The sequence below is a fragment of the Plodia interpunctella genome, chromosome 30, assembly GCF_027563975.2.
Source record: "Plodia interpunctella isolate USDA-ARS_2022_Savannah chromosome 30, ilPloInte3.2, whole genome shotgun sequence".
Lineage (NCBI taxonomy): Eukaryota > Metazoa > Arthropoda > Insecta > Lepidoptera > Pyralidae > Plodia > Plodia interpunctella.
In genome coordinates this window covers 3,858,493-3,878,741 of record NC_071323.1, presented here as the reverse complement: position 1 = coordinate 3,878,741, position 20,249 = coordinate 3,858,493, and the positions used below count along the sequence as shown (strand labels likewise).

The 20,249-nt window shown below is 38.6% G+C and overlaps 2 protein-coding genes across 2 annotated transcripts; one reads left to right on the top strand and one right to left on the bottom strand.

Moving 5' to 3' along the window:
* Positions 1-863: 863 nt before the first annotated feature.
* On the bottom strand, positions 864-13,687 carry LOC128682576 (zinc finger Y-chromosomal protein-like). The gene is made up of 11 exons (XM_053767383.1): positions 13,515-13,687; positions 11,629-11,742; positions 10,478-10,649; positions 8,867-9,171; positions 8,128-8,166; positions 7,054-7,092; positions 6,071-6,201; positions 4,304-4,483; positions 3,367-3,472; positions 1,954-2,020; positions 864-1,468 (listed from the first exon to the last, which is right to left on the bottom strand). Exons 2-11 carry the CDS (start codon positions 11,709-11,711, stop codon positions 890-892), a joined length of 1,701 nt encoding a protein of 566 aa, XP_053623358.1. The 5' UTR covers positions 11,712-11,742; positions 13,515-13,687; the 3' UTR covers positions 864-889.
* A 699-nt stretch (positions 13,688-14,386) lies between these two features.
* Positions 14,387-18,013, top strand: LOC128682588 (zinc finger protein 33A-like). The gene is made up of 5 exons (XM_053767399.1): positions 14,387-14,430; positions 14,510-14,691; positions 15,343-16,010; positions 16,790-17,010; positions 17,655-18,013. Exons 2-5 carry the CDS (start codon positions 14,510-14,512, stop codon positions 17,823-17,825), a joined length of 1,242 nt encoding a protein of 413 aa, XP_053623374.1. The 5' UTR covers positions 14,387-14,430; the 3' UTR covers positions 17,826-18,013.
* Positions 18,014-20,249: the final 2,236 nt, after the last annotated feature.

Sequence of the window (20,249 nt, the reverse complement as noted above, 5' to 3'; positions counted from 1 at the left end):
CCCCTTTTTGGGGTTCCGTACATGAAAGATATAACGGAACCCTGTTACTTAGACTCCGCTGTCCACCTTTGTCTGTATTTCAGTAGTTGACAGTTGGAAAACATATTAATATACTGAAAACACAATAATGGACGCCAATAAACTCACGTATGGGCAAAAGTATGCATGTCTGTTGGCTAAACCGCTGGACCGATTTTGATGAAATTTGTTATGCATGATGTAGTTAAGTTAGACCCACGTTCAAATATAGGCTACTTGTATTTAATATCCCCAAAAAACTATATGGGTGACTAAAGCTACTTATTCACACAAAAATGGTCTTAAAAATTAGTATTCGAAGTTGGCTTACTTGGTTACTAGTACATACTATAGTAAATAAAACAATTATGCTGTCAGCACTATTCAGGTCGTAGCACAGTTGCACCGCACCGCTCCTACCCAGCAAGATGACGTTCATTGGAAATTGAGCTTTAAAGCGTTCATTGTAGACTTACTTTACAATGACAACAAAATGGCGGACTGCTCGCTGCCAGCTCTCGTGTTCTCAATGTAAAATATGTCTACAGACGACGATTTAAAGCACATTTTACAATGAACTCATCTTGCCGGGTGGGAGCGGTGCGATTACCTTTCTTCTACGCCGACGAAGTCGAGGGCATACAGCTAGTCCTAATATTATAAATGCAAAAGTTTGTGACAGTGTATGTTTGTCACTTTCACACAAAATTTACTGGACGGATCGTTATAAAATTTGGTATACAGGTAGAATATAACCTGGAATAACACATAGGTTACTTTTTATCCCGAAATGACCAAGGAACGAACCTCCAGGGCGCTGCTAATATACAATAAAACATCCAAAACACAAGACCAAACATATATTAGCCAGTTATACCCACGTATCGTCGTCGTCATCGCTGCCCTGGTGTTTTCTCTTCACGTGTCGCTTCAAATCCGACCGCCTTTTAGTGGAATATCTACACTTATCACATTTAAACACTTTCCTACAACTTTTCATATGCTTTAAAATAACACTGCGCACACTGCTCTTGAAACCACAATTTTGACACCGCACCGACTTCCTTCCTTCTTTTTCATGCACTTTCAGATGGTATATGAGACTCATGTTGTGTCTCGCTTTGTAATCACACAGGTGGCACTTGTATCTTTTGTCCTCTTTGTGTTTCTTTTTGTGTCTTGAAAATTGGTATTCGCTCGCTGTTGTGAATCCGCACACTTGGCATATTTGTATGGCCGTTGTCGTGTGGGTCTTGACGTGTCTCCTGTACTGTGTCGAGGAGAACGTGACAAACTTGCAGTGGGTGCAGTAATACTCCTGTGCGCCCCAGAACACTTTGGCGATGTCCGCTGTGAGCGCTGTGTCGGGTTCGTGCTTGACCAGTCTCACGAGCGGGACGTCATCTTCGTCAGTCTCGTCGGACACTTCCACTGTGTCCACGTGCGGTTCCTGTCGACAAACTTTTGTTTTTAATGGATATTGTAAATCTATTATTTCAATGTGGAACTCTTTGGTTAACAAAACACTTCGTAAAAGTACATTATTAAGATCTTTTTGTCCTAACCACAGGGATTTACAATGTAACAGTTGACCAGTTGTTCGCCGCGAGCTTAGACCTCACGAACACAATATTTTTTTTTTTTACAAAATTGCGAATATTTCAAAAGCGACTCAGCCGATTTTGAACTTAAAAAAATTATTCAGTTCCTACATACATTTTAAATTTCATCAAAATCAGACCAACAAACAGTTCGAAAGTTATCGCGTATATACGAGTATACATACATACATACAAAAATATATTTTGTTCCAATATAAGTAACTAGCATTTGCCCGCGGCTTTGCCTGCGTGAGTATCTAAAAAGAGTAACAAACAAACATACACACACACACATCGTCACAAACCTATATAATAGTAGAATGTGAGCACTCACTTGTATGATAACGTCGTCCTCGTCGCTGGACGTCAGCAGGCTGATGGGGTCGTAGCCCTTGTCCTCGCTGTTACGATAACAAAAAACGGTCAAGAGCGAGTTAGACTAACGAGCAGAGGGTTCCGTACGAATTTAGAAGTTATAAAATGTGTAAAACGATGTTTCTTTACCAAAAAAAAAAAAATTAAAGAAAAAAATATTTATTTCGGTCGACGCCAGGTTCGAATCGGATACTCTTTCATCACACGTAATGGCAAGTCCACGCCACTAACCGCTGGGCCGGCGACAGCTTATTGCACGTGGCCAAATTTTTAAATGCGATTTTAGAATTTATGACTGAAAATTTTTTAAATGGTCATTTTTTTAACGAACTATACGTATAGTTACATAATTTCGGATTGCTATGCTACATTATTAATTAATGAACGAATGAGTGATGAATGGATAATTTAAAGATTGAAGGTTCACAAATGTTCATAATAATAAAATAAAATGAACGAGTGAATGGATGGACGAACGATAAAGTTGAAAAGTTGATACTTCATCGATGAACAACGATGAATCAAAGCGTGAAGTGAATGATTGCGAGAAACGTACGAGTAAACGAACAAAGAGTGAAGTGACCGTATTAAGACGTTAAGAAAAAAACATGCATTACGTGAAGTAAATGAGAGCGAGTAATTAATAAATGAATAAATAAGAGTGAAGTGAATGAGTGAGTGAACGAATTAAGATTTTAGGAAAAAAAAACATGCATTACATGAAGTGAATGAGCGCGAGAAACGAACGAGCGAATGAACAAAAGAGTGAAATGAACGAATTAAGTCGCTAGGAAAAAACATGCAAACATGCGAGAAACGAACGAGCGAATGAATTAAATAAGTAACGTTCTGGACGCTCGACACAAGCGAGAGTCCACAGTCCAACTAACTTATAAATTGTAAATCTACCTTCTAAAATGATTCTGTCGACTATTGTACTTTTATTTTTGGTGAATAAAGTTGTTATTATTATTATTATACTTTTATAAATGTTTTCTCCTTTTTTTTAAATAAAAATAAAAAATAAAAAAGGGTATACACCTCACACGCGGGCCGAAGCCAAGCGTAAGAGGGAAAAGTTTTATATGCTGAAGGTAGACGTGAGGGTAGATGAAAGTTAGGAATTTACGTGTGATTCGGCATGTATTTCGGTATTTTTGTTGGTTTTCCAAAAGGAATTCTCAGGTCGAGCCTGGTACATTTGGATGAAAAGCACGGGCATTCAATACACGCTATGGTTTACGATGAGGATGGAGGAGGAGATCAATGAATTTTCTGAATCCAATTATTATTATTATTAATGAACGAATAAAGATTTTACGAACAAACACATAAATTAATAATGATGTATGTGGCAAGGCGCGATACTCACTCGTCGTCGTCGCAGTCGCGCGCGGCCAGCGCGAGCGCACGCGGGTCCACACTGACCTGCACGCTCTCCAGCACCAGCAGGCAGTCCGCGGACCCGCTGTTGCGCCCTGACGTTCACAACGTGTCGGACAATTGTCAAATAAATCTTATTATAAACAGGTAAGCGTTTCTGAGTTTGTATGCTTGAGGCGTGAGGGACCAACACTGTTTGAATGAGTTTCTTTCGGCATTTCTTCTCAGCAGTGGTCGTTCCGAAATGCTAGTAGTTTGTAGCTTTGGTAAACATCATTTAATTTAGATTATGACGTGAAAAAGTGCCTGTGAAGGCCTAATTTCTGAATAAATGATTTGATTTTGATTGATTTTTGATTTTTGAGGAGGGTAATCTCCGAGACTACCGAACCGATTATGTGATAATTCATATTTGAATGATTTTACGAAGATTTAAAATTGCTTAGAAAGTCAATATTCAAAAAGTATGGAGTCATAATATCTCTACAGAAAACGAACTCGACAAACATGCTGTAAGCTAAAGTGTGTTTTGTCACGTTCTGTCAATGACAAATATAGTAAAGTGTGACAGGGACAAAACAACTTTAGCTTAGAGTTTGCTTTATCATTTTTATGAATAACAGATTAAGTACAAGTAAATGTGAAGCCACGGATTAATGTATTTACGAAAGTGTTGAGTATCATAGCATGTGAAACAAGGTTTTCCGTGCTGTGTACGGTCGAGGAGTTCCCTCGTTTGGAGCCGATCCGGGCTGCACCATCATGCTTATCATAATAATGCATTGACATGAAAATTTCAATTTCAAATCTGCAGGACAACTGGAAGTAGGAGAAATCTAACTTGCAAGATTTGATAAGATAATAGACAACGGGCCAGGTGAAACTGAATAAAAGTTTGCAAAAAATAAATATTAAGTATTTATTACCTTTATCGACTGGAATCTCAATGAACACGGGCGCCGAGGACACGCCTATTGGGGGGTCGTCGTCATCGTCTATCGTCTGCACGTCGTTTTCTTCAATGAGTTTCTCACTTAACGTATGTTTCTCACTAGGTTTCTCATTGGAATTCTGTTTTTCGCTCGGTTTCTCGACCGGTTTATCACCTGGTGAATTGAAATTGGGAATTTTCAAACTGATAAACAACAAACAGGTCTCACTAGTCTCAGGTTTCTCAAGCCGTTTCTCGTGACTTCACTGACAACTAGGTGATAACTGAAAAGCAAATAAATTAAGCCCACAATGACAAAGGTTTCTCAGCTATTTTATTCACTGATATCTAGCTTTTATTTTACATTTTGTTTTTTAGACTAGCATCGGTTTGCCCGACGGTAAGGAAACACGGAACATAAAACACGTAGCACGTTATTACGTACGCAAGTCTCTTTTTTTAAACCCCGACGCAAAAAGAGGGGTGTTATAAGTATGACCGCCAAGTGTGTCTGTCTATCAGTCTACGTGGCACCATAGCTCATCAACGGGTGAACCGAAATGGATGCTTTTTTTAAATATATCTTTATGCTTATGGTTCTTAGATATGTTTGATCAAAATCGGTTCAGCCGTTCAAAAGTTGTAGCGAAATGAATATTGAAAGACGGGGTCTTTTTTTAGTTTGTCTAGCATATAAACTTGATACACGATGCGTACACGACATGGGAATGAGACAGAATGTGGATGTTAGTAACGCGCTACGTGTTACTGTGTATTGTGGGTCTTCAGGTCTCCTTATATTTTGTAACGAAACAAAGCACAAATGACGGTGGTTTCTCACCAGACTCCATAGGTTTCTCAGCCAATCTCTCCTAACATTTGCTAACACATTTTAATTGAAGAACCAAACAAAGAAAGTAAAAATTTCTGTAATCGAGCGGGAATTGAACCCGCGCCCCTGTCTATCCGGGACAGTGCTCTTGACCACTGAGACCGTGCCAGTTCGGCCGAATCAATTCATCTCTTCAAATTCAAATTCAAATCGAATTCAAATAATTTATTCAGAAATTAGACCTTCACAGGCACTTTTTCTCGTCAATTTTTATATTTATAGTTATTTCTCACAAGCTACAAACTACTGGCATTTCGGAACGACCACTGCTGAGAAGAAATGCCGAAAGAAACTCATCTCACAACTCATCTTCACGTCTCACGCAGACGTACAGTATTTTCATTAGAGAGTAGCGGGTACTCTTAACTAACAACATACCCCACTGTTACAAGCAAGAATTTTTTTTAAATACTCAAGCATTTATTTAAATGGATTTGTTATATATGTAAGAAAGAAACAACGTTTATTTGCTCAAACATATTAGTACATACAGCACAGTACAAATAAAAACAAATGTAATGCTTGAGACAAAACGGTCTCCGCTCAGCACATGCCGTGGTGTGAGCCGCGGCGCTGGTCTTCCGCGGATGCCATAAATAAAACAATAAAAAAAAATAAAGTTTAAAATAAAATAAAAATAAGGTAAACTTAATATTAATACTACAGGAAACTTATGAATATTGGTGTATATTGAATTATGTTCTCTATTGCAATAAGTATGTATGCAAGTATGTATATAATAATGTAAGTATGAAGATTTATTAATACTTTTGGATATGCAATACACATATGCTCTTTAATTTTGTTTTTGAAGGTTTTAATATTTCATATTTAAAAAGATACACGTACAAAATGACATGGGTTTCTCACCACTGTCCACGGGTTTCTCGTAAGGTTTCTCGGGCAGCCGGTCGCGGCGGTCGGGCGGGTGCATGATGTGGTAATTCGTGAGGATATCCTCGATGTCGTGTTCGCTCGGACACAGGGAATCTGAGGTCTTCCTGTTGTTATACAAGAACGTTAAAGTGACGTTTTGTTTCGTATTGTAGTGTATTTATTCAAGAAACTCAATAAGTAGAAGGGAACCGTGTGGACTTTATTTAGACAAAAACAAATGGCTCTTTACTTAAGCTATTTCAATTAACATAAAATCATTATCTACCTAACTAATAGGGTTGATGACAAGGTCAGAAAATTTCAAAGAATATGTATGCTCTAGATAAAATAGATATATTTAAGATCATTGTGATCATAGACTGTAACAGTGCTGCTGGATCATTGTACGAAAACTTAATATTAATTGGAAAGTTCATTTAACAAAATGTCAGTAAGTTTGCTTGTTTGTTATTATATATTAGTGTTAAGCCGGCTGTACTGTCGTCGAACAGTTCCCCAGACATTGGCGGATTGCTGGTGTCTCGTTGCGGTAAATAAAAGCACTCGTACTAATTGCGCAATGTTCACGCGTTCGCGTCGTCATGTGTCCGAGCTCTTCGGCAGTGTGGAGCTGGCATTAACATAGGATACTTTTTATTCCACAAGTGCGCGATTCCAGCAGGATTAGGTCAAAAAGTCTGATAGTTAATGGCGCTTCATAAAGTAGATGGCGCTACTGTGCATAAAAACGTAAGCATTTTTTAAAATGACTACGCGAGTAACACCGCGTGCAGCAGCAGCTAGTGTTCGTCACCGCTTCACGCTCTATCTACTCAACCAATCTTCTTGAAATTACACATACATGTAGTTTGAAGTACGGAGAAGGACATAGGGAAATATAACTGCTCCCGTGCGAAATCACGCGGACGAAGCCGAGGGCAAAAGCTAGTTGGAAATAAATGTGTTTATCAACTTACATAGCATCGTAGTCTTCTATGATGTCTGGCGTCACTTGTCTGGAAACATATCAACACAACTAATATTATACAAGGGAAAATATGTTTATTTGTTTGTTGCCTCTTCACACTCTATCTACTCAACGAATTTTCTTGAAATTTTGCACACATGTAGTTTGAAGTACGGACAAGGACATAGAGTAATTTTTATCCCGGAAAAAACTACTGTTCCCATTGGATTTGCGAAACGCCTGTATTCTATTGTAGGTGGCGCTAAATGCACGTTTTATAACTTCGCAATAAAACACTAGATGGCGCTGTGTGTACTTTAAATGCGCTATGGATATTTTGTTCCTACTATAGCAATCCTATTTTAATACGAAGATAAAACTGTTCCAGAGGGAATTTACGCGGGCGACGCCGCGGGTAAACAGCTAGCTAACATAAACATATATAGAAAACATCCAAAACCCAGTTCAATCTGAAAAAGATAATCGAACCTGGGACCTCCGCTGTAGCGGTCCGGCGTGATGACCCTCAAACATACATTTCAAATTAAATAAAGCTTATATAACAAGTTTATTTGTTCTTCTTCATAGTCGTATTCCTCATGGCTGAGGGTCATTACGTGGAATGAAACACATATAACAACTCTCTTGACACTATTAATGGAGTGGTTTGCCATTGCCTTCTCCATTTCACACACAAGTTGATAATCAACCAGTGTGCAGGTTTCCTCGCGATGTTCTCCTTCACCGGAAGCAAGTGGTGGTCGATGAAAACTACTATACGTGAGTCAGATTGGTGTACAAACTCGTGTGGCACGAGTAGGATACGAACCTGGGACCTTCACCATCACCGTTTCTTATTCACCACCGTTTATCTGTTAGACAAATAAAATAACTCCCGACTTTCAATATTCATATCACTACAACTTTTGAACTGTCAGCAGAACCTATTTTCATCAAACATATCTAAGAACCACGGCATATAAATTAGCTATCAAATATAAAAAACCGTACACAAATCGGTTCACCCGTTGATGAGCTACGGTGCCACGTACACAGACAGACAGACACACTTATTGTTACTTACATGGGATTGTAATCTTCTATGATGTCCGGCGTGATTTGTCTGGAACAAATAAATTTATAGTTGATAGAAAACTAACTAAACTAAAAAATAAATTTTTTAACCGTATCAAATTCATTGAAACATTGAAAATTTCGAATTCCACGCTGTACGCCAGCTTTGCATAAATGAAAAAATTATAATTCATAAATAAATAAGTATTATTTTCTCACGACAATTAACAATATCAGCGTACGATGCGATTGCATACGAAGCTGGAATCTTTTAGCTTAAGTACAAAAATCCATACATAGCTTAATGACTAAATTGACGTGCGCGTGCGCGTGCGCGCAACTCACGCACACATCGACATAAACTACTAAAAATGAATATCGACACAAGCTTTTATTGATGTCAAGAGATATCTTCAAATTGAAATCATTTATTCAGAAATTGGACCTTCACAGGCACTTTTTCACGTCATTTTTAATATTTTATTTTATTTATTTATTTATTTAAGGAAAACCAACAGTAATTATTTAACAATATAAAAATGGAGATACATCAAAGATTACCAATATTAAATAGTTATTTCTCACAAGCTACAAACTACTGGCATTTCGGAACGACCACTGCTGAGAGGAAATGCCTCATATTATTGCATTCAATGTGTGACACCAAAAAAATATTCACCTTTACAACAGCTGGGATGTTTTCAACGACTTTCATACCAAAAAAAGCACAATAAATTACAATTACTCACATTTCCACAGCGTTCAGGTCGTGTGACTCCGCACCGTTAACATCAGCCGACTCAGTCTCCATTTTGTCTCCTGCCTCATTCTTTCCTTGGCCATTTGTCTCGCTCGCTCCTTGACAGATCGTATCTGGTATCGTCACTTCGTTTTCTGTCAATTTACTATCTTCCAAGCCATTTTCCAATTTCCCCCCGTCCTCTACAGATTCTTCTATTACATTGTCGATTTTAGTTTCGATATTCTTCTTTTTTTTGTATGATTTAGTTATTTTTGAACCGTTCGAGACGGAATGGTCGCCATCTTGTTTCTTCTGCGGACAAACAATCTTAGTTCACATTTATTGTGTTCAAATTTTTTATTTAAGTGTGCTAATTAAGAAATTATATACTGGTGACTTTTTACCTCGGTGGCGCAGTGGTAAAGTTCTCGCCACTGAACCGAGAGGTCCCGGGTTCGATCCCCGGTCGGGTCATGATGGAAAATGATCTTTTTCTGATTGGCCCGGGTCTTGGATGTTTATCTATATATGTATTTGTTATAGAATATAGTATCGTTGAGTTAGCATCCCATAACACAAGTCTCGAACTTACTTTGGGGCCAGCTCAATCCGTGCGATTTGTCCTAATATATTTATTTTTTTATTTACTGTAGTAATATCAGTTTTATGAATGATTGATTTCGGAAATTATTACTTCCTCAAGAAAATTGACGGATCGTAATGACAGCGCGGCCGTAGCGGCCATAACGCCCTGAGAACCATCCAATTACATACAAAATTACTATGTACAGGTGAGATTCTTATACATTTGCTTATGCTCGCACAATCCGCGATACTGAATAATTTTGCGAATGCAGACCAGATATAATTTTCATACAAACTTTCACCCCCCATTTTAGTCTTTTGGTACCCACTAACCTCAGCGACGTGGCCGGGCAGCTGTAGCCACTAACCTCAGCGACGTGGCCGGGCGGCTGTAGCCACTAACCTCAGCGACGTGGCCGGGCGGCTGTAGCCACTAACCTCAGCGACGTGGCCGGGCTGCTGTAGCCACTAACCTCAGCGACGTGGCCGGGCGGCTGTAGCCACTAACCTCAGCGACGTGGCCGGGCGGCTGTAGCCACTAACCTCAGCGACGTGGCCGGGCGGCTGTAGCCACTAACCTCAGCGACGTGGCCGGGCGGCTGTAGCCACTAACCTCAGCGACGTGGCCGGGCGGCTGTAGCCACTAACCTCAGCGACGTGGCCGGGCGGCTGTAGCCACTAACCTCAGCGACGTGGCCGGGCGGCTGTAGCCACTAACCTCAGCGACGTGGCCGGGCGGCTGTAGCCACTAACCTCAGCGACGTGGCCGGGCGGCTGTAGCCACTAACCTCAGCGACGTGGCCGGGCGGCTGTAGCCACTAACCTCAGCGACGTGGCCGGGCGGCTGTAGCCACTAACCTCAGCGACGTGGCCGGGCGGCTGTAGCCACTAACCTCAGCGACGTGGCCGGGCGGCTGTAGCCACTAACCTCAGCGACGTGGCCGGGCGGTTGTAGCCACTAACCTCAGCGACGTGGCCGGGCTGCTGTAGCCACTAACCTCAGCGACGTGGCCGGGCGGCTGTAGCCACTAACCTCAGCGACGTGGCCGGGCACCCTGTCCCGCTTGAGCCTCGTCCTCCCGCGCACGGTCTCGTAGTCGGAGCGGCTGAAGTGCGCGCTGCAGACGCTCGCGTCCGCCGCGAGCTTGCGCTCGGGGGCGATGACCTGCAGCCAGCGCCGGCGCAGCAGCGGCTTCGTCGGCAAACTGACGGCGGGAGATCGAAAGAATTTGACAGTTTCAGGGTGAATTATTGAGAATTTCAACCACCATCATTACCCCCTTCCAATTTCAACAAAGTCAGAATTTATGAATAACTAGATGTTGCCCGGTGCTTCGCTCCCGTGGGAATTTTGAGATAAAATATAGCCTATAGCAATCTCCGATAATGTACCATTCTAATGGTGAAATAATTTTTGAAATCAATTCGGTAGTTTCGGAGATTACCCGCCTCAAACATACAAACTCATAAACGCTTACCTCTTTATAAGAATAGTATAGATATGTAGTACTATTACTACCTACTAATATTTAGGCGACGTGAGTGTGTGTGTACGTATGCAGTATGAGTGAACCCTAAAAAGTAGCAAATGTTACTCCTGAACGTTTCGGTCTATCTCTGTGCCAAATTTCATCAAACATCTGTTCAATAGTTTTTAAATTTATTCATTACAAACAAAAATACAAATCTTTTCTCTTTAATATTATTATGGATAAGATGATAATATATTATGTATGTGTGGCCCTGACAGAAGGCAAACCCAAGAAGTGCTGGCTTAATGTCTCAATGGATGATATGCGTGTCACTGGTCTGACAACTAGCGATGCCGACGACCGTGCGGAGTGGAGACGCAAATGTGAAAGCGGACCCTGGGCTCCGACGCTCAACGGCTGAGAAGTAATTGGGAATAGCCTCAGGTGAGAGAGAGAGACAGATAAACACAGAGAGAGAGAGAGCAGACAGAGAGAAAGAGAGAGGCAGACAAAAAGAGAGAAAGAGAGAGAGACATATAAACAGAGGGAAAGAGAGAGAGACAGGCAGAGAGAAAGAGAGAGATACAGATAAACAGAGAGAAAGAGAGAGAGGCAGACAGAGAGAAAGAGAGAGAGGCAGACAAATAGAGAGAAAGAGAGAGACAGACAGACAGGCAGTGAGAGATAGACAGATAACAAGAGAGCTACTTACGGGAAATAATATACATCTTGTGCGGGCTTCACGGTGCAGCCGGTCATACAACACATGTTGGCCATCGTTGTTCTGTACGTCATAAATCTTGTCTCTCCAGTCTTAACGATAAATCTGAAAGAATAACAAGCATTTTAAAATTGTTTTTTTTTTTAGGGTTCAGTAAGCGAAGAGTCAAATGGAACCCTATAACACTAACAGGGTTTCCTGAAATCTTACAAAATGCAGAGTTTTTCACATTAACATTATACATTTTCAAATAATTTTTATTTAAAATAACTAGTTATATAGTAATAGTTTTGTAACTAGTGCGGAGGGTAGGAGGGTAGGGAGGGCAGGGAGGGCAGGGAGGGCAGGGAGGATAGCGTCATTATCTGCTGTTAGGACGCAAATAACTTATTGTTTTAACACGCCATAAAATGTGTTTGATGTAAATGGTTGTTTCAACAAATAATTTTTTTATACATATATTCTATTTATATTCATATATATTATATGTTATTTTCTTATTTAAAAAGCCCATTCGGATGTAATGTGTGCAATAAAACTGAAGATTTGCTTCATGCTTTGTTGGAATGTGATCAGTACTCGAGCTTAAGAAATAAACTGCTACGTGATCTCTGTTTGGGCAATGGTGAGATCAACATTATGTTGAACAAACCGTTGTCTCCGGAGGCCAGATGTATTTATACATTCTGGAGAGGGGGTGATGACGCAAAGGCAGACATAATACCAAATAAAATGGAATTTCCCCATGAGCCTGGCATAGTCGCACCAAGCAACTGAAGCCTTGACAAAAAATAGATTTAAAAAAATATATATATATATTCTCATGCATAACCCAAATAGTATTTTATTCTCTTTAAAAGGTCACATTGTGATTTTGTATGTGAATTATCGGCTGTATGATTATTCACTTGTTATTAATTTATAACTGTCTTATCCGTATGACCAACCACACGGGATCTAATATAGTGCTGGTTATCAATCTTAAAAAGCTAATTCTCTTTTTAACCTACCAATAAAGAGCTACTATCCTGCAACTGTGGTACCTTTTAAGAATTTAAAGCTGACTAATTTGTGCCCAATGTGGTAGTACAAGGGCTGTATAGCATATAGCTCTTGTAAAACTTACATATACAGCTTCAAGAACTAATGTATACCATTAGACAATCCCTACAGAACTCCCAATGCTACTTGGGAAGGATTAAACACAGCAATTTTATATAAACATTATTGTCAGATTTTTTTATTAACACGTTATAATAAAACTGAAGAAGGATCAAACTTGTGCATATTCTGTTGTTTTTTTAGTTCAATATCCATTGCATATTGCAAAGATCTAAGCATACACAGGCACAGACTGACAGCGAGAAACAACTTTAGTTTTATACTATGTAAAATGATTTATTATTGTAAATTTCTTTTGTTGTTTAGTTTTATCCACTTTCAATTTTAGTTTTAATTACAAGTACTTAAGTTGAATATTAAAATAAATTGATAATTTAATAATTAATATAAAATAATAAAAAAATATCGTTAATGGCGCAGTCGCCCAGTGTGAACGTACACTAAACTCGTTGCGGCGTCCGTATTCTGTGTTTTGATTCTCGCAACTACATCGCTACATTATACCGACCTTAATGCACTATAACATTAAGTTCAAAATTCAATAGCAGCATAGCGATTCTCGCCTCTATCGCACGAAACGATTTCCAGAATAACACCGTGACGATAATTAATATTCCATAATTAAATAACGTGTAATTCGGCAACAATTTACGAAAATTTAGGTATTCTATGGTGTTCAAACTTTTCAAAACACTTCGCGCGCCAAATTTCTGAAAGGAAGGTTAGAAATAAAGCGAAAGAATAATATTACTTACCTGCTTATTTATACCTTAAATGGCGGCTCCGGACTTAAAGTAATAACTTATATACACACAACATGATTTATATCACAAGTTATATATACAATTACATGATAAATGTTGTTATTTTGGCGAAAATAAACGTCTGGAAAAATATTTACTCGATCTTGTTTTTTTTTTTTTCACAACTTGACACTTATTAGTGTTGAGACATACATCGAATGATAATATCTCGATTCTGCTAACGTTGATGAAAATCAATGTAAATGTTGATTAATAAAACTATGTGCTTATTTATATTTAAAAATGAAAACAATATGGTTTTATTAAAAAAAAAAAAAGCAGCATGGAGTTCTTTTCAACCCATAGTTCTATCCAACCTAACGTCTTTTTATTTTCACAGATTCAATTATCCATGAACTTTATCTATATCGAAGGATGTTTCTATACATTTAGCTTCTCTCATGTAGCCGTTTACAATGCTCACTTTATTTATTTTAAGATGCTGTTTATATAAATTATAATCGAAATCGTATATTGATGAGACATCACTATATCTGTCAGAATAATTTAATATGACTTTTTGTGTGAGATTTTGTTGTTTTTATTTTAAAATTTTTAAAATTAATTTAGAAAAGAACTACGTTACATACATTTACATAAATAAATTTAGAATTAAGCTAGTTTAAAGTTTGTAAGGTAAGTTCTTCTGGAAACAAAATATATTTAGTTCATAGAAACTTTAACTTTATAGAAACTGTTAGTAAAGTACTGTAATACTATTGTCGGAGACCAGGGTCCGCTTTCCTACTTTTGGGTCTCCACTCCGCACGGTCGTCGGCATCCTTAGTTGTCAGACCATTGGCACGCATATCATCCTTGACGACATCAAGCCAGCACTTCTTGGGTTTGTCCCTTCAGCTACGGCCAGGCACATCCTCTTGTATACAAAATTAAATAATATTTCTCAAGCTACAAACTACTAGCATTTCGATTTACTTTCGTTACAGATGGACAACGTTACAAAAGAAGAAGCGCAATCAGCAGAGGAGAGCAATCTTTCAAGTATGTCTCCAGCATCTAACATGGAAGTCGTTCTACTAGATAAATGTGACGATGTCGAACGCACTATTGTCATTACGGATGCAACAGACGATTCTCCATCTGTCAACCAAAGAATCATGAGAGCTAAGTATGGATTTTTTTTCGGTGGTGCAGTGGTAAAGTGCTTGCCTCTGAACCGAGAGGTCCTGTGTTCGATCCCCGCCCAGTCGGGTCATGATAGAAAATTATCTTTTCCTGATTGGCCCGGGTCTTGAATGTTTATCTATATATGTATTTGTTATAAAATATAGTATCGATATTGATGGATTGTGTTCCTGTGGGAGTTGGAGCAGACTGCCCCCGACACAGAGTTGTAGAAAGGGTGGCCTATGCCCAGCAGTGGGACACATCAATAAAATAAAAATTATACTAGCTTTTGTCCTTCATGCGTCTGCTAATACCTTATAATTCTTATCTCATTCTAAGCATAGCTTCATAATGAAAACTATACTAGATTTTAATTTAGATTACTAGATTTTAATTTACCCTAGGGTATAGCCTAAATTAAAATCTAGATTACTAGATTTTAATCTAGATTACTAGATTTTAATTTACCCTAGGGTATAGCCTAAATTAAAATCTAGTACTATCTAGATAGTCATTTTGTCCCAGTAGATTCAGAAAAAAAATTGTTTTGTCTTCTATTGGCCCCAAAATTATTTCTCTTTAATATTTAGACATAGCCCACCTCACATATTTATTATATAATATAAATCACAATTGTTACCATCTATTACAGAATCAAAAAAGGATTCAAATGTACTGAATGTCCACAAACGTTCACATCCCAATCGAGATATGATGAGCACATGTCCACACACGATGACGGAGAACTATACCAGTGCAGGACGTGTTCAAAAGCATTCCAAAGCAAAACTGGCCTTCTTAACCACATCCGCATACACATTGCCTCCAAGAAGAGAACATATAAGTGCGCCGTATGCGAGAACACATTTGAAACGAACCAAGATCTAAAAAAACACAAATTAGTCCACGCTGGCAACATTTTCTCATGTAACTTAGCGAAGAAATGCAGCGAATTGACTTTTAACGATCACTGTGAGTACTGGTACCACGAGTTGTCACATTTTAACAGTTCAAAACAAAAATGTTTCGAATGTGGAATGTATATTAACAAGCATTACATGAAAACACACATTTTAACGCATTTCGATAGGAGGGAGAAGTGTGGAATATGTGGGGGGAGCTATGAAAATCTGGAGAAACATATTAAGACACACGGGCAGGAAGTTGATTGTGTTGAGTGCGGCAAGAGTTTTAAAGATAAGGGCGGGCTTAAACGGCACATGTATACGCACACGGGAGTGAAGAAATACCAATGTTTGTATTGTGGGAAGGGGTTTATAACCACGCAGAAGAGGAGGACTCACACGCTGATGCATACAGGTAAGTTTTGTTTAAATTATTCAATTACTAGATGTTGCCCGGGCGCGGGAAATTTGAGATAAAATATAGCTTATACTCGTAGCAACTTTGGATAATGTAGTCTTCTAACGGTGAAAGAATTTTTGAAACCGGTTTGGTAGTTTTGGAGATTACCCGCCTCAAACCAACTGTTTTCTTCTTGATTATACTAAACTGGTCATCAAACCGGACTAATAAATTTTTAAATGATTATAAATAACGGAATAATTCTTTTTTTTTCAAGTAGCAATCCCCAAATGGCAGTAATGAGGGGGGGGGGGGTGCAAATTTGTATGTTTATTAATTATTCTGTCCGAACAACTATTCGACGCTGACGAGGTCGCGGGTAAACAGTTACACACCCAAACCTTCCTCAGGAATCAAACTCTCTATTACAAAACTCGCATCAAAATCCGTTGCGCAGTTTTTAATATTACACCTACACAGGGACAGACAGCGGGAAGCGAATTTGTTTTATACTTTTTGACGACCTCGGTGGCGCAGTGGTATAGTGCTTGCCTCTGAAACGAGAGGTCCCGGGTTCGATCCCCGGTCGAGTCATGATGGGAAATGTTTTTTTTTATTGGCCCGGGTCTTGGATGTTTATCTATATATGTATTTGTTATAAAATATAGTATCGTTGAGTTAGTATCCCATAACACAAGTCTCGAACTTACTTTGGGGCCAGCTCAATCTGTGTGATTTGTCCTAATATATTTATTTTTTATTTACACTATATAGTGATAAAAATATTTTTGTAGGCGAGAAGCCATACGAATGCGATATATGCGGGCACAGGTCGAAGCAGCTGATCGACTCGCAGAGGCACAGACAGACACACAGCAAGGAGAAAAAATATCAATGTGATTATTGTAAGAAAATGTTCTATCACAAGTCGAGTGTGTTGGCGCACATCCGCGCTCACACGAAGAGCAGATTTTATCATTGTAATCAGTGTGACTTCACCACGGCTACTAGAACGGTTAGTATTTTTTTAATGTATATATATATATATATATATATATATATTATTTATTAATTATTAATATTTTTTAATTTTTTTTAATACTACCATTCCCTACTACATAATATTGTAATTCAAATTCAAAATTCTTTATTCAATTCAGGATGATATACATCACTTATTGACGTCAAAAAATTTACTTAAACCAAGTCTACTGCCGGCTTCCAAAGCGCAGGCCAAGAAGAAGCGGCGCAACAAACTTCACCGCGACCTTTTCTCCAAGGACGTCAATTAACAAATATAGGTCTTATACATAATCCCAACTACTTAATTGGCTATAGGCTATATTATAGTCTACCACTTTGGGCAAAAATACATTTTTTGTATGTATTTATATTTGTAACGCGATAACTTTCGAACCGTAGTTGGTCTGGTTTTGATGAAATTTAAAAGTCATGTACGTTCTGCCAATGGAATTTTTAAGCTCGTGAGGCATCAAAATTGGTTAAATCGTTTTTGGAATTTTGTAAAAGCTCATCAAAAATCAGATCCGTTCCGTAGATTTTGTGTGATGCGCGTATAAACATACACACTGCTAAAAAGTCCTATTTTTTTTTCGTAAATATTTCATATTATTAATTTAATGTATTTTTGTTTTTCAGGGCTTGAGATCTCACATTACATACAAACATATAGACGTGAAACCTTTCTATTGTGCTCTGTGTGACGTCGGCTTCAAAGTGAAGTCACAGCTCGGAAGGCACCATTTGACTAAATCGCACAGAAATAACGCATACGGCGCTATGAAATTGAAAACTGAATCGGAGAATTGATCAATGTGTGAATCAGGTGTCCAGACAATTAAATACGTGTCCAAATAGTAAAACGAGTGCCTGGATGATAAAAAAAATGGAATTTGTCGAGGAAGCGGTCGGAGGAGGACTGACAGAGGCGGGCGTTCAAGATCACTGACGGTTGTGATCCTTGGCCCGCTCTCATTAATAAACATTTTCGAAAATTTTGAGCGCTTTTATTTTTTTTACGACGTTTTAAATTGCTAGTGTTTATTATACCCTAAACATTGTGAATTAATCAATATTTATTCTTTTCTACTATTTGCTACCTTTAGTAATGACGAGATGGACTGAACAATCTTACAACCTACTAATATTACAAATGGAAAGTTTGTGTGTGTATGTTTGTTATTCTTTCATGCAAAATCTACTAGATGGATTGTTATGAAATTTAGTACACGTGTAGAATATAAGTAACCTGGAATAACACAGCGTAATTTTCATCCCGAAATTTCCACGGGAGCGAAGCCCCCGAGCGAAGCTATTACTAATAAATGCGAAAGTTTATGAGGATGTATGTTTGTTACTCTTTTACGCAAAATCTACTTCACCAATTATTATGAAATTTAGTAAGTACACGTGTAGAATATAACCTGGAATTACAATTGAATATTATGAAATTTGGTACACAATACATATAACTTGGAATAACACGTACCTAGAGTACTTTATATACCGAAATTCCCACGGGAGCGAAGTCCCGGGGCGAACCTAGTATCATATAAAGTTTAATACAATAAATCTGCATGGTAAGTATTTGATAACTAGCTGCTATGTCAGAAAGCTGATATGTGTGTCGACTACCATTCAATGTGGAGACGAATTCAATAGAACATGGACCTGGGGCTCCGACGCGTGGTTTTTTCCATTTAACAACCACGACTCACGACCTTCAGCCATGAGGAAAACGACTGTTGGGAGTTGGTCCCAACTTGGGACGGAGGTCACACCCACAGCCTCAGGCAATAGCAGTATTGATTATGTTGTGTATAAGTAAGTTAGTGGACAGCCACCACATTTAAAGGTTATATTCTATTATAATATATTGTTTATGGTTATCTCATAGAGTGACATTCAAACCATTTTTCACAAATGGTTTGAATTTGTAAGACGTTAAAATGTAGCAGATAGAAATAGAAGAGAAATATAATGATTTAATATAAAGGAACTTTAATTAATTGAGGCATTCAGATCTACAAAGCCAATAGATTATATACAGGTTTCGGACCTTGTTACATACGTCCGTGGTGAAACGTCTGGGAAATAATTATAAAGGTATACGCGCGTTTAATATCTCTTGTTTAGTAAGTACATTGCGGCCAAATAACAGGTATGTGGCGACATCTACCACGCCACATGCACAACGGCGCAGATGTAAAAAGCCGACCAAACGCAACTAATAACAAGCCACACAAGTGATCCAGGACACTACGGACAGATGGCACGACGGTCGACTCACTATGGACAGCTAACAAGCCTAGACCGCGCAGACAGTGCGTTTTCGATTGGAAGCATAAATACAACCTCCGACATGACACCGTCTGTCGCGTGCGGTGCTCAGGCGCAACACCTATCCTGGCGGGAAGATCTTCCCTTTGTGGCGGTCGAGCATAATCACCTAGCTCCCGCTACAGGTATACACTTTAGTTTTGTAATTTTATTTCATGAAATATAAAATATATTAAGTATTTCTTGTTGAATATAGTATTCAGGGCCGGCAGTTATACATTGAAAACAATGTCAGACAAATGTCCACCTCTGCAGCATCGCAGATGAGAATACTTCATCGCGTTTCTCATCACATTTTCATACATTTCCTGCGTTATCTCAGTGACTGTGTCTCGAATATTTTGTTTTAATTGCTGAAGGTTCATTGGCCTGTTAGCATAGACACATCCCTTTAGACAGCCCCACAAAAAAAGTCAGGAGTTGTTAAATCAGGCGATCTTGGGCGCCAATCAATGTCACCGTTTCTCGAATGTATATAGGTAAACTAAAACTACCAACGCGAAAGTTTAAAAGTATCTAGTGTTAATGAAATGATATGATATTGTGGTTACTCTTCATATTTCGACCCTCAAAATGTTTTTTTTTGCGCGCCCTTCTATCAAAACCATATAGTCAACGGAAGCTACCCTCTTTACCTTCCGGTTCACTGCTCATCTTTATTGATAATTAACACAATTATTATCCGGTTTTTGTCCGCCATTTTCCATTAGCGTCAGCCATTTTGTCATGCCACAAAATGGCGCATTAAATGACCTGTGAACGTGATAACTGGGAGGGTGCGGACATATTGGACAGAATAAAAATGAATTTATTTACTTAAACTACAGATAGAGTAAGAATCACGTCATTAAATATTGTAGGTACGTCACAGTGAAACATTATTAACCACAAGCC